This window comes from Corvus hawaiiensis, chromosome 26, assembly GCF_020740725.1.
Source record: "Corvus hawaiiensis isolate bCorHaw1 chromosome 26, bCorHaw1.pri.cur, whole genome shotgun sequence".
Lineage (NCBI taxonomy): Eukaryota > Metazoa > Chordata > Aves > Passeriformes > Corvidae > Corvus > Corvus hawaiiensis.
In genome coordinates this window covers 24,497,878-24,511,573 of record NC_063238.1, presented here as the reverse complement: position 1 = coordinate 24,511,573, position 13,696 = coordinate 24,497,878, and the positions used below count along the sequence as shown (strand labels likewise).

The following is a 13,696-nucleotide window of genomic DNA, read 5'->3' as shown; positions in this document are numbered from 1 at the left end:
TCTCTTCCTTGGCATAGTTTCCAAAATTCAAAGCCACTATATAGCCTTGTTTTTCCTATGTGCGGTTGTTAGAGCTGAGTTGTTTGTGTAGATGAAGCCAGTGTGTTTTGGCTGAGGAAGTCATATTTAGGAAGTGGTTCTTCTCATTTTCTGAAAATTTGTGCAACTTCACATTAACTTGGTAATGGGGGGTGTCTTCTTTCATAACTGATGTTTCTGCCTTTGGAAGACTTGCCAACTCAAATGATTGCAATTTTTTTTTTAAGATGAGAAATGTCAGGAAGGAGTGCTTAGGTATTGCTTTTCTTTACTACATCTTTAGATTTTTTCCAGGCAAAGTTTAACTGCTGAGCTTCTTGGTGTCCTAAGAATGTCAGTGGAGGCAGGGTTGTTATAAGTATCAACACCCCCTTAACGATAAAAAGTAAAACCAAATCCTAAATGCACACATCACCCTCTAGCCCTGCTGAAACCCAGGAGGAAGAATCCTGCTAGATTTCTAGAAGTCAGACTTAGTGGGTTTTGCTAGAAAAATAGCTTGATTCACTTAAAATGCTGCTATAACAATTCATCAATAAATTTAACATTGGATGTCTTTAAGGAGGGGTTTTGACTAATCTTAACATAAGGTTAAAAATTGTAGTATGAATTTGAATTTTTCCATCACATTTTAAAGAGTTTGACTTGTAATAATTTTTTGCTATAGCTAGCACATTTTTCCAAATGCTTTGCAAAATATTGTCTTATTACAGATTTTTTGAACAGAATTTTCTGTCCTAGTGGAGAAGCAGAAAATGAGATGCCAGTCAGTTTCTCAAGATGAAATGGTATAAATTAAAATTAACAAGGATCGCAGGGCAGCCTGTGTGAGAACTTAAGACTTTTTGCTCTTTATAAAATGATGCATTTTAAACACATGAAACATTTGGAAAGTACTTGTAACAAGTCACGGTAGGTGTTAGGCTAGTAGTGGCTAGGCTGAGTTCTGTTTGTTGCCTGTCTTGTAAAGAGCTATTTCACTCTGGGTGCAGAGTTTCTTCCACTCATTTATACTCCCCACCCTGGTTAACTGCAATGTGCTCTGTCCAGTCTGCATGTATGTCATGACACCACCTCTGTTAAGTTTACTGCATGACTAATTAATTTATCTCTTGGGTGTGAGGGTGTGACTTTCTCAGTGGACAGCAGTTTGATTTTGTGAGGTTTTGGGGTATGTTTCTAGAGGTTTGGATGTGACCATGCCTTTGCCCCTCAAGTGTTACTTTAACACAGAAAAAGGTCAGCATTGGCACTGCAGTTTGCCAGATCAACCCAAAATGAGGCTTTAACCAGAGAGCAAAAGATGTCCCACGACATGAGAATGTAAGAGATGGTACTTGCTGCCTCTCTGCTCTGCAGTGTCCTGGAAGAAGGGGCAGGGAATGGACTGACCATCCTACCCCCTCACCCTCAGTCCATGTGCTTAGCCAGAAGGGGAGGTGGTAGGATATGGCCAGAGTGTGCTTTCAGTGTGTCAGCCTGGTGTTCTCCAGATGCTGAGTTTAACTAAGACTGATATGTGTCTGACTGAAGGGGAACCTCTTAGCTAGGGAGGAGGACAGAGATGGGAAAAATCGTATTAGTGTTACTAGTTTTATGAGGAACTATGCTTTATTAGAAGGTAACATTGCTTTTTATTACAGCGCTCAACAGACTCTTGCTGCTACAAGAGTCTTAGTTGCTGCATTTCAAATCCCTTGTCCTTGTTGGCTCCATGTTTTAGCCCCTAATTGCTAGTTTTTTCTCTGTACAGGATTGTTATTATTAGGTTGCCTTGATTCATCCATCGATGGAGCTGGAGTACTGACAACATAATCAACACACTTCTGAAAGTCTTCAGGCTTCACATGTGCTGATGATGTAAACCAACTGCCCCAATCATCTTCCCCTTCTCTTAGGCTCTTACTGCACATTGCCACAGAAGACATTACTGCTGGTGAGGAGGTGAATATGAAGTTTGGCACCACCCTGAAGAACTGTAGACACCTCATGGAATGTGCTAAGGAGCTGGGAGTCCAAATAGTTGGTGTCAAGTGAGTAGCTTCATTGTCCTCTGCTGGCTGAGCACATATTTGTATGATGTACTTAAGATGTAAAATAGAAAAGAATTTTTCTCCTGTGACACTATTTTACAGGGTTTAAAAAAATCAACAAAAGCCCCAGACAAACAATATCACATCACTTTAGAATCATGAGCTTTTGCTTGCAAGCAAAAACTAGTATGAAACAAAGTAACTATTACAGACATCAAAGCAGTATGAAATGAAGTGTCAGATATCCTTCTGTCAGCATGAAAACTAAGTCTGGAAGCCTCTCCTATTCTCTAACTGTACTCTTGAACTTCTGTGGTAACTTGATTTGTATTTTTCCCAGCAATAAACAGCGTAACAGAAGTGCTAGTGTAGCATGGAATAGGTTGGGTAGTTTGAACAAGATGAACATGGGGTCAGATTTTGTAAGAGTTAAGGTTGTATGTCACTCTTTGATCATATCAAGACAAAATACTCAGATAAGTTTTTGACTTGCAGGTGGCAGGAATGAATCCTGCATTCACAGAATAGAGTTCCAAGTTCTTATAAATGATCTGTGGTATTTTAATTGGAAGTTTGACAGATATTTTACTATATGGGAGAAAAATACATGCACAAGTCTGCTCTGCCTACCTTCAGCTACAAATCTATCATATGCTCATGACTGTTTTAGGAAAGCAACCAAACAAATAAATGGGTCATCAAGACAATAAAAAAAATTAAAGCCACATTTTGATGATTTAAACCACAAATGTTTTGATGTATATCTGTTTGAAATGAATGTTAAAGCATAAACTACAAATGTCTTAAAAAATTAGGTACTTCTGAAAAAACATGTCTCTTCATATAATGTCTTAACCAACTTTTATTAAAGTCACATGGCTCTTGTGCATTATTTTATTTAAATAATTTTAAAATCCATATGTGGATTCATGCAACTAAGTTTGAAAAGTGACCTTTGCCTCAAAATGGCATTCCTTAGAGGAGTAGACTTGGAGTAGAGAACATTGTGGCTCAGGTGTGTGTATGGTCTGTCTAGAACCAGTAGACCATATTCCCCTTGAGGAAGCCCATGGGAATGCTGGCACTTGTTTTAGCACCTCAGTGACTAACTGCATATGGCAGTACTTAAATCTTTTGAACAAGAAACAAGAGAGGATTCAGGAGCTTGTGGGAGGCATCAGTACTTCTCTGCAGCTTTGGCACCTACTGAAGAACAACTTTTAGCCACTTTGTTAGTGAAGACTGAAAAATTCAGTAAATCTGTTATTTCTCAAAGTTGAGAATATTGTGGGACATTCTTGGGGTTAAGAGGAAGACAATCCTCAAGTACAAATCCAATGAAATAGAAGGCAGTGGTGGTCTGAGCTTATTCGTTGCACAGTTGCTGTATTACCATTTAAGCTTGTTTTGAGACACTTGGGAATGAATTGCTCATGTTGCTGTTTTATATGGTGAAACTATTTGCTTGGTCTGAAAGTTGTATGGTTCAGTGTATTAACTGTGTTTTATTTCTTTCAGATTTCATGTTTCAGGCTCTTGCAAGGATCTGCAAACGTACATTCATGCTATATCTGATGCTCGGTGTGTGTTTGACATGGCTGTAAGTAGATCTATACACACATGCAATTGCTACGGTAGAGACTCCATTCTAGTCTAATGATACTAATAAACAACTACATTCTTTCCAAAATAAGTCATTGGGGATAGAACTTTTAGTAAGGGACTAAATACTCCTTTGTGATGTGTGGTAGAGGTAAAACTAACTTTGTCCTAATTATGGTAATGAATACTGTCGTACTGATGGGCCTTGAATGCTGTTTAAAGTTCCCACTTTTGGTCAGGGCTTTTTGATACTCAGATCTCAGTCCTGCAAATACACAACTGATGCTTTTAGGTTACATTGAAATTGAACAATTGTATGCTGGCATCTATTGTGGCATGAGAAGTTTGTAAACTAAATAGAAGACTGCAAGTCTCTTTACTCTTATTACTGCAGTTAGTGCCTTAGCTGTGGCTGGTAACACATGGGGGCAATAAAATTGAGGATCTTGCTGATCTTTGTGCAAATTCATTGTAGTGGTCTAGTCACATGATTTGTGAATTTCTAAAACTGTCTTTTGTCAGAATGCACCACCTATTCAGCAAATACTGTCTGAATATAACAAAAGCCACAAGATGGGAGTTGATATTGCTGTGGGACTTGCAGAGAATTGTGTAACCAGCCTCTATTGACATCCCAGTGCTTTGCTACTAGATTTAATGGAGCTACTTATGTCTATGCCCTTACTCCCTCACTGGATGTACTCAGCTAAATATTTTCAAAAGTTTAAATACACAGAAAACAACCACAGTAAGGAGCAACAAAAATATTTTTGCATTTACAGTTGTTCATGTACTTACCTTCTGCCTATGCGTTTTAGGAAGAATTTGGCTTTAAGATGAACATGTTGGATATTGGTGGGGGCTTCACAGGTTCAGAACTTCAGCTGGAAGAGGTATGCAATATGTTGGAAGCTGAAACTCTTAATTTTGAAGAAGTTGAAGTGTTTAACCTTCAAACTGCAGCTTGAATTGATAGCTGAAACCTAAGTTCAGTGTTAGACTGTAACTCAAGATCCCAATAGCTGGGCTTGTATTCTTGATCATGGATAGTGTAATCAGTTCTTGGAGGGGATCATTACTTCTTTTTAATCATGTTCATACTGGGTGAATGCTGACTTGAGTTTGTTACAGATTAAATTACTATCTGAAGCAACCCTAGCAGTAGTAATTTAAGGGGTTTTTTACTGTTATTGTCCAGTTGGTGACTCTTGCATGATTTGGGCCAGGGTAGCTTAGCATGCTTTGGATCATAAACCCTGTTGCTACTGGATGAAAACTTCTGATATTTTGCTTTAGAACTGAAAGCTAAAGGTCTTGATTTGGCTAGACTCTGATTTGGCCTAAATGCCATCTTTAGTATGAAGTGGCACATAAAACAGGATAACCAGTTTACACTGTTATGTTGTCTTAAAACATAGACTCTGTGAATTCAGGACAGTGAAAGTGATGCAGGGAGGAGTTACTAACAGTAATCAGGGCTTTTCTCTCAATTCTAATGGTTCTATTACTTGTCCAAAATATCTGTTAATCTTCAAATGTATCTTAAGATGTGAACATTAGTATTAAAGAATTCTGTTTCTAATATGATACTATTCAGAACTGATCAAAAAAAGGCCCTTTGCCTGTTCTTGTGGGTTCATACATAATTTTACATTATTTGTACTGCTGCATGGACATTGAAATTACTCGTGCAGTCTTGAGTGTACTACATCTTGAACTGTGGTTGTGAAGAGAGACTGTGTAGTGCTCAGACTCATGGTACTCAATCTTCAGTGTTTAGCAGAATGACCAGTTTTCTTACATTTTTTTTATAAATTGTGGACCTCTGGTAAAGGCCCTTCTCAGAGAACAGAGGACCAGAGTAATTATTTGGTGTGCTGACTAGACCTGTGTGTGTATCTGACACATCTGTAAGCTGAGTTAATTGGTCTTACCTCTGACTTCAATTTCCTAGGTTAATCATGTCATCAGGCCATTGCTGGATGTCTACTTTCCAAAGGAGTCTGGTGTTAATGTGATTGCAGAGCCTGGATGTTACTATGTTTCATCTGCATTTACACTGGCAGTGAACATCATTGCAAAGAAGACTGTTGAGTATGATAAACTTCTTCCTTCTGGAGGTAAGGGTTGGATTTGTTTTCTGTGTTACGAATTGGTACAGGTAACTGCCCACTATTAGTTGGGATAGACTAGTTTATATATTTAATGCATTCCCTAATTCTTGCAGTGTAATATGCCTTTTGGATTCTGACCATGTGTTCTCTGTGTATCTCACTGTTACTTTTATGTAGCACTTCTTGTATTCTTGCTAGGTTAAACCTATATTGGGTGCTTCACAGAAGGCTGGTAAAAGGTTCTGTATTAGAACATAAATCACGTCAACAGAGCAAGCTTGCTTCTCTGGATTTATATTCTTAGCAGTGGTTATTACTGAAAGTATTAATTTTATTAAGCCTCACACTTAATGTTATAACTGAATTTATAATCTGGTCTCATACAGATTATTCTGCTTGTAATTCTCCCATTCCAGTATATATGGAACCCCCTTGTCAGGAGAAAGCAGCTGATTTAAGTTAGATTGCAAAAGGACTACTTATGACAAAACATGCATGCAAGACAACTTCTTTTTTTACTTCCAGTGGAGCAAACCAGGAATGATGATGAACCAGTATTTACATATTACATAAATGATGGTGTTTATGGTTCTTTTGCAAGTAAATTGTCTGAGAAACTCAATACTATCCCAGAGGTTCACAAGGTGAGTCCTTCTATATTCTTCAGAGGTAGTCCTTACTATCTTTGTCTGTTGAATATATATTTAACACTTCATACATGTATAATTGCTTATTCTTTATTGAATTAACATTCTATATATTTGAAAATTTTCTTATTCAATAAACTGAAGCCTGAATTGCCTCAATCATTTCCATATAGAAATACAAGGAAGATGAGCCTCTGTTTGCAAGCAGCCTTTGGGGTCCATCCTGTGACGAGCTTGATCAAATTGTGGAAAACTGTCTTCTTCCCGAGTTGAGCGTTGGAGATTGGCTGATCTTTGACAATATGGGTTCTGGTACCTTAGGTGAACAGTCTACCTTTAACAACTATCAGAGGCCACTGATCTACTACATGATGTCTTTCAGTGACTGGTAAGAAAACTGTCTTGATAATGGCAAGGTTACTTCTGCTTCCTTCAGGAGTGTACACTTACAAATTACATTCAGTGGCAAATATAGGAGAATACTGAGTGCAAGAATGTGCCTTTTTCGTTTGTGGATTTTTATTTTTTGGTCTCTGTCTGACTGCTGAGACTAAACAGGGTTCTCTAATAAAATGCCTTCTTTGCTTTAGGGATGACAAAGGAAAGCAAAATACCTGACTAATCTCACATGTGAGTTCAGTGGCAGTTGTAAAGTCTCTTACTGGCTTAACAAAGGCTGTTCAATATCAACCTTTGAGCTTTCCTAATCCAAGTAACCGCAGCTTGTGTACAGTGTTGGCACCATCATAGGCAGGAAGGGCAGTAATGCTCTTGTGGTGATGGAGAGTTTGGTAACCCATTCCTGTGCTGAGGTAGACAGGGCCTTGCGCTTCTGTCCCTGGAGAGTGGCAGCATTTCTGTGTGCCAGGCACTGGCACAGCTGGGCTCCCTTCTGCCGAGCCTGGGGCCAAGCCATGCAGGGGGCACTTGGCTTCAAATGCTGTGTTGAGGCTGGTTTCTGAAGGGAAATTGAACCTGAAAACATGTTTTTACATCTCTTGACCTTTGCTGCTGCAGGGATGAGATGCAAGATGCTGGAATTGCTTCAGACACATTGATGAAGAACTTCTTCTTTGTGCCTTCGTGCATTCAGCTGAGCCCAGAAGACCGCTTTTCCACTGCAGCTTAAACAGGCATTAACGCTTCATTTAGACCTGCAGTTGCAAGTCTGTAGTTTGTCTGGTCAACATTCCAATGTGGAAGAAATGGAACAATCTTGAATTCAATTCATTCTCTTCAAAACTTGAAAAAATAGTAATAGTAATGGGGACCAGGCAAAACAAGCTACAGCTACAATTCAGTGGGGGGTGGGAGGGTTAGATAATGGTGTCCAAATTTAAAATCAAGTTCATTCAACCCCTGAGCGTTAAATATGCAACAAAATGGATGACTTAGTGGAGATGGAAACCCATCACTTGGGTTCTTCAACAGTTTACATACAAGTACAGTTTTTATACTAAGGATTTCTGTTAGAAAAGTCTTGTAAAGTTATTGTCTTTCGCCCAGATATATCAAATGTCAGTGGGAGACCAGTGTGACTTCATTAGATGTTTTAGTGTATTTAGAATGTGTAAATTTGTGCTTTGAACTGTAGTTTAATAAATGTAAAATTGCATCATAGTATTTGTTGTATTTGACCCTTGATGTATCCCTTGTATGATTGCAATAAAACTTTGTGTAGATTTTACTGTTTTTCAGGCTAACTTTGGGAGGAACTAGGCAGGTAGCTATAAAATAGGTGTATACATGATTGATTTGAGAAGCCTTCTTTTCTCTAGCCCATTGGTTCAGCTTTGTGTTAAACAGTAAAAATTTTCAGATTAATCAATCTGTATGAAGTGGAAGTCATGTAAGTTCCTGGAAGGCTAAAAGGCAATTTGTGGTGTGTTTTTAGAGCATGACCTTAGATTCAGTTCTTCACACCAACCAGCTAACCTGCACTCAGCATGGGTGTGCACGGAGAGGTTCTCTCAGCTCGTGTGCATGCAGTGCCCTGAGCAGCATGGGTTAGTCCAATTCTGCACGTTGTCACAGAACCTTTGGCTCTTTTTTTTAATAGTGTTTATTTGAAAAGTCTTTCAACTTCAGCTAGTTCTGTATAGTGCTGACTCTAGGGTAGGGCTGCATAAGACTTCAGAAACCTCAAATGCTCTCTTGCACTGGACTTCATTTAACTGTATCCATAATGTAAAGGTAAATCAGATTGCTAAAAGTACATGTACATTGACTAATGAACTGCCAGAACTGGTCAGAGAATTTATTGTGTTACTACAGCTTCTTGATTTCTTCAAGGTCCTTTGCTTGCTTTCTCACTTTAACTTTCCCTACTTGAAAACTGTGGGAAGGAGGAGAAGAGGGTGTTAGGGTTTTGAGATGATACACTGAAGTCTGGATCCTACAGTCAAAAGGGAGTTTTTAAACCCTTTAGTTGGAGGTAAAATTTCTACCCTTTGGCTGCAAGTGTATTTTATATGGCCAGCTGGTAGGAAATTTTATTTTCTGGCTCTGTAAAGCAAAGATTTTATGGAACTTAATGAACTTTTACTTGAAAGTAAATTCTCAGTTTGGATTTGTCAGAACAGTTTTACAGGCCAGTTAGGAGATGCAAAATGGCTTATGCTTTGGAGATGCAGTCTAAGAAATACTTATTACTGTAATTAAATGTGGAAGTGAAAAGGGAGTAAATGATAGGGGGAAACCTGTGGTTTGGTTTTGATTTTCTGGTTTTTGTTTTTTTTTTTTTAACCTGAAGTTACTAGCTGACCTATCTCAAGTGCTTCAGTTTACCTGTTGAGGTCTTTCTAGACAAGACAGACTGCTGTGTGGTTTTTGACTAAATGCAAGTACAGTTGCCTAAGGTTAGATAATCCAACAGGATTCTGTCATACAGTCTTTGAGAGTTGTTTTATGTTAACTTACAGATAAGTAGAAAACTATTTCTCTATAAATGCAGCAGTGGTCAGAGCAGAAATACTTGCTGTACTTGAAGAGAGTCTGTTATTAAAGCCAACCTGGAGTCTGAATTCAGTATGTATTTCAGTTTGATTTGCTATGTGCTACTGTTTATATTGTAACTGCAGTTCAGAATTTTTACAAAATATAAAAAAGCTGGATGATTTCTTTATAGTACTTGGAAGTAATGTAGCCCTGTTGTGCTCACTAGACAATTGCAGCCTTTCTTGCTTGCTGAGGCTGTGGCAGGAGCAGGGGTGTGTGACACAGACCTGCAGCTTCACTGTGTGATGTGTTGATGGTCGTGCATGGCAAACAGCCCCACCTGCTTTGGCCTGAATGCTTCCCGGATGCAGCCCTGCAGCCTGTGCTCCATTTCCTAAGGAAGATCCAGGGCTGTGGGCCCAGACAAGGCTGTGGTACTGGTGTTGCCTGTTACTCCTTAGGAGCAGAAGAAAATGGTTCCAACTTTTCATTGTGTGCCCAAGCAGCTGCACAACTGGCTTACATTGGATCAGAATAAAAGTGGGTGCCCTGGATCCACCACTGGATATTTTGCTGCTTCCTATGTACTCTTGTTTCTGCTTTTTTTCTGGGGATGGGGGGGTGTGGAGTTGTCTGTTAATGTTTCAGGTTTGAATCCTTGGGGCTTTTTTTTTAATTTAAAAAAGCCCAAAACACCTAAAAACAAACTAAAACAAAAAAAAAAGACCCAGCCAAAAAAACCACCCCCCCCAAAAAAAACTTTGGATAGAAAAATTTGGCTCTCCTAATCCTTGAGAGCCAAGCAACTGCCCTTGTTCTGGTCCAGACTGATGTTGCTGACCCAGGACTGTACCTTGTGAGTCTCCTCTTCTGTGAGGAGAGGAGGGAGAATGCTCTCAGGGCTTTGCTAAGGCCTTGGACAGCAGCTGGAAAGCAAATGTAGCCCTAAGCAGCAGCCTGGATGCCAGCAAGGCTGGCAGTGGCTGCCCAAAGGAGGGGCTCGGTGGGTGCTGGTAGTGCCAGCCGACTGCTACAGGGAACAGGGTATGTACCAAAGATGGTTTAACTGGCCTGATCATAAGTGAAGGAGAAAATTATTTCTGTGACTGCCGCATGTACTTTCAGAAAGTGTCAGATATTACCTAAGTTTTCCTTTTGCTGGAAGTACTGCACTGACTCCAGGCTTGCTTTTTCTCTGAGCTCTTATTTCATCCCTTTATTAAAATTTCAAGTAAGTAGTAGTATGTAATTCACTACACCAGTTTACTGCTAGTTATTGCTTTACTTCCTGGGAGTCAGGTGCCGCAAGTACTTGCCCTGAGGTTTAAGGAAAAGCATGCTCTGTTGGATCCACAGCTGAGGGGAGTGGGAGTCTGTGGCACTGGCAGAAGACCTGCCAAGGGAAGGCAGGCGAAGGTTTCTTTAACCCAGGACTCCAGAGCTCTTCCCTAAGAGCTCTGGTCCTTTCCACAGAGGTGAGAAGGGTGGGGGGACCCTTCCTCTTACAGTCCTTATGTTGGAGTAACAAGCCTTATTCACTTTATTTGCAAGCTTTTTTCACTTCGTATTTTCATCTTTTTGCAACTGCGTCGTCTTTGAGATAAATTAGGGGCATTGACCAACAGGATTACCCTCTTGGCTCGCAGGACAAAGCTAATTGTGTTTGTCAGCCTGAGTTGGGATGTGGCAGCAGGGCTGCTCCCCCCTGTCTTCAACCGGCTGCTTCCCATAATTTCTGTTGAATATAATGCTTTATTTTAATGTTCTCTTGAAATGCTTGAATCAGGGCGGTAGTGCAGACCCTAATCTGTCAAATGTGCATCATGTAACAACACCTGTCCTACTGTGCCATGTCAGTACAGGGCAACTCCTTTGTATCAGTCAGATAGGGGAGAGAATACTTCAGGCCCGAGAATCTGCTTTTAGATCCTGATTGTATATTTTGCTCAACTACCCAGTCTCTCAAGTGTGACCCTTCTTTATACCCTTAAGTATCCACTCAGCTATTTGTGTCACACGTTTATTACATTTTCCCAGTGGAGCTCCCTGTTACTGAAGGCGATGAAACAGAGGAGCTGTGCACTACAGCTCACTTGTTAGTCGCTTGCTGCAGCCAGCGATGGCCAAAGGATGTTATGGGCTCCACAGTAGCCATTCCCAGTACCGCCCCTTTGGAACAGCAGCACTCTCCAGGGCCTCCCACTGCGAGTATCGCTGTTCGGAAGCAGCGCCTGGAGCGGCGGCCTTGGGGCACGGGGGCGAAGCCGCCCCGACCCCTCTCGCCTTCTGAGGCGGCCGCCGGAGCTGTGGCAGCGGGGCCGGTCCCCGGGAGCTGCGGCCAGCAGGGAGCTCCAGCGCCCGCCCGGAGCCGCCGCGGCGGGGGCGGAGGGAAAGCCCTGCCCCGCACCCCGCTCCAGCCCGGGCCGTGTCCCGGCCGGTCCCGTGTCCCGGCGGCGCCGGGCTGGGCGCGCCGCGCAGTCACGGCCGCCCGCGACACGCTCCGAGCCGCCGCGTCACGGTCTAACGCGCTCCTTAAATGCCCCTGGAACTGCAGACGGGGGAAGCCGCCTGGATGCGTTAGGCAGTGCCAAGGGCTGCCCAGACAGGCTGTCGGGATCCTTTCCCGCAGGCTTTCCCAGCCCCGACGGGACGAAGCCCTGGGCAGCCTGGTCTGACCTAATGGCTGAACCTTCCCAGAGCTGAGCCTAAGACCTCCAGGGCCCTCTTCCCCACAGAACTACCCGGTGATCCTGTGACACCGGATCACAAACCCCCATTCCAGTTTGAGCGGCACCACCGCCCTGGCTGAGCGCTGCTGGCCTGCACGGCTGGAGCTGTGCTGGCAGGTGCTGTGGGTAGGGCTGGCTGGAAAACCCGTTTCTTTTGAGCTGTCTGAGGATCCGGAACCTTCCTGTTCCGTATGAGGATGGGGACTGACCTACCCGTGCTAGTACCAGCTAGACGGGAAAGGTGGGAGACGCTCCAGGACACAAGACCAGGGAACTCAGTCTCCCGCACACATACGAACATTCCCATTAGAACTTTCAGTTTCAACAAATTGCTACTATTTTCCAAAAACAAACACCTGAACAGCAAGTTCCCAGCCCTCTCTAGGTCCCAAAGTGCATGGGCGTGGGATGTCAGCGCTGAGGGGAAGGATGAGGAGCGTACACCTCATTCTCCGGCTGTGCTTGACCCCGAGGCGCTCGCACCCGCGGGCTCCACGCCGCAGACCCTGGTCCGAGGCGAGCTCCCCTGGCTCGGTTTCAAGGCCGGGCTCAAGGCCTGTGCCGTCAGCAGGGCTGGTGACATGCCCCATTTTATTCCTGCAGGACAGGGATTGGCCCCGCCACCACCGCACCCAGCGTCCGTGCCGCTACACCCCCTCCACGGGCTGCACCGAGAGGAGTGACTGCGGCCGGCAGACGGGGACAAGGTGGAAACGCAGCCCTCAGTCCCTGGGGAGTGGGGGACGGGTCCTTCCCTGGCAGGGAGGTGCAACAGCGGCGGCAGCGGCCACGCCGCTTGAAGCTGCGTCCCAAACCCTGCGCTCCCCTGGACTCAGGTTTCCTTTCTCCCCAGCGGAGCCGCTGCCAGAGCCAGCCCTGCCCGCGTGGCAGGCACGGGGAGCCGTCCGTCCGTCCGTCCGTCCGTCCGTGCTGCAGAGCCAGCGGCAGCTGGGCCTCACCTCCCATAACCCCGCCAGCCAAAATCAGTTCAGCTGAAATTTTCCACTTGAGACGCATGCGAGACCAGAATAGCTTTCGGGTATTCTTTTTTCCCCCCCCTGCTAGCTAGAGGAAGGCCAGGCAATGCTTTGCAATGTTTGCTTTTAAAACATCTTCCAGATGGCTTTAGGAAGTCTGTACTGCATGGGAAGCCTCACAGAGAGAGCCACTCAGGCTCCAGAGTGCCAGGCTGGGGCCACTGGCTCAGCTGCTGCTCCCCTGGCAGTCCCAGCCCTTCATCCCTTGGGACCATCGAGCCGAGTTCCATGGAACCACAATTCATTTTTCTGCGGTGCTGCTCCAGCGGCTGTGGGGGCCATGTGGGATCCTGCAAGGGGCTGGACAAGGGAGAATGGCTGGGCTGCCCCACGTGGGGGAAAGGCAGAAACAGAAGAGGGATTCCCAGCTTCTGCTTAGGCCCAAAAGTAGTGTTCGTTTGGTGGCTTGTGAAAAAAAACCAACCAATCCTCAAAGCAAAGCTGGTTTAGCTTAGCACATTTAGCATGCTGTGTCTCTGCTTCTGCCAAATCCATTTTGCAATCTCCCTGGAGCAGGGGCTCTCCCATCACTGGTGCTGCTGAAGGGCTGGAGCTCCT

At 43.5% G+C, this 13,696-nt stretch overlaps 1 protein-coding gene across 2 annotated transcripts in view; it reads left to right on the top strand.

The window, feature by feature from the left end:
* Positions 1-9,938, top strand: part of AZIN1 (antizyme inhibitor 1) — a 28,033-nt gene extending 18,095 nt beyond the window's left edge. For both annotated transcript variants that reach the window (XM_048286594.1, XM_048286595.1), the window contains 7 exons: positions 1,938-2,072; positions 3,591-3,672; positions 4,493-4,567; positions 5,629-5,794; positions 6,314-6,432; positions 6,609-6,823; positions 7,453-9,938. In XM_048286594.1, the coding sequence (XP_048142551.1) occupies positions 1,938-2,072; positions 3,591-3,672; positions 4,493-4,567; positions 5,629-5,794; positions 6,314-6,432; positions 6,609-6,823; positions 7,453-7,564 (904 nt within the window). In that variant the 3' untranslated portion in view covers positions 7,565-9,938. The remainder of the gene's footprint in view (positions 1-1,937; positions 2,073-3,590; positions 3,673-4,492; positions 4,568-5,628; positions 5,795-6,313; positions 6,433-6,608; positions 6,824-7,452) is intronic.
* Positions 9,939-13,696: the final 3,758 nt, after the last annotated feature.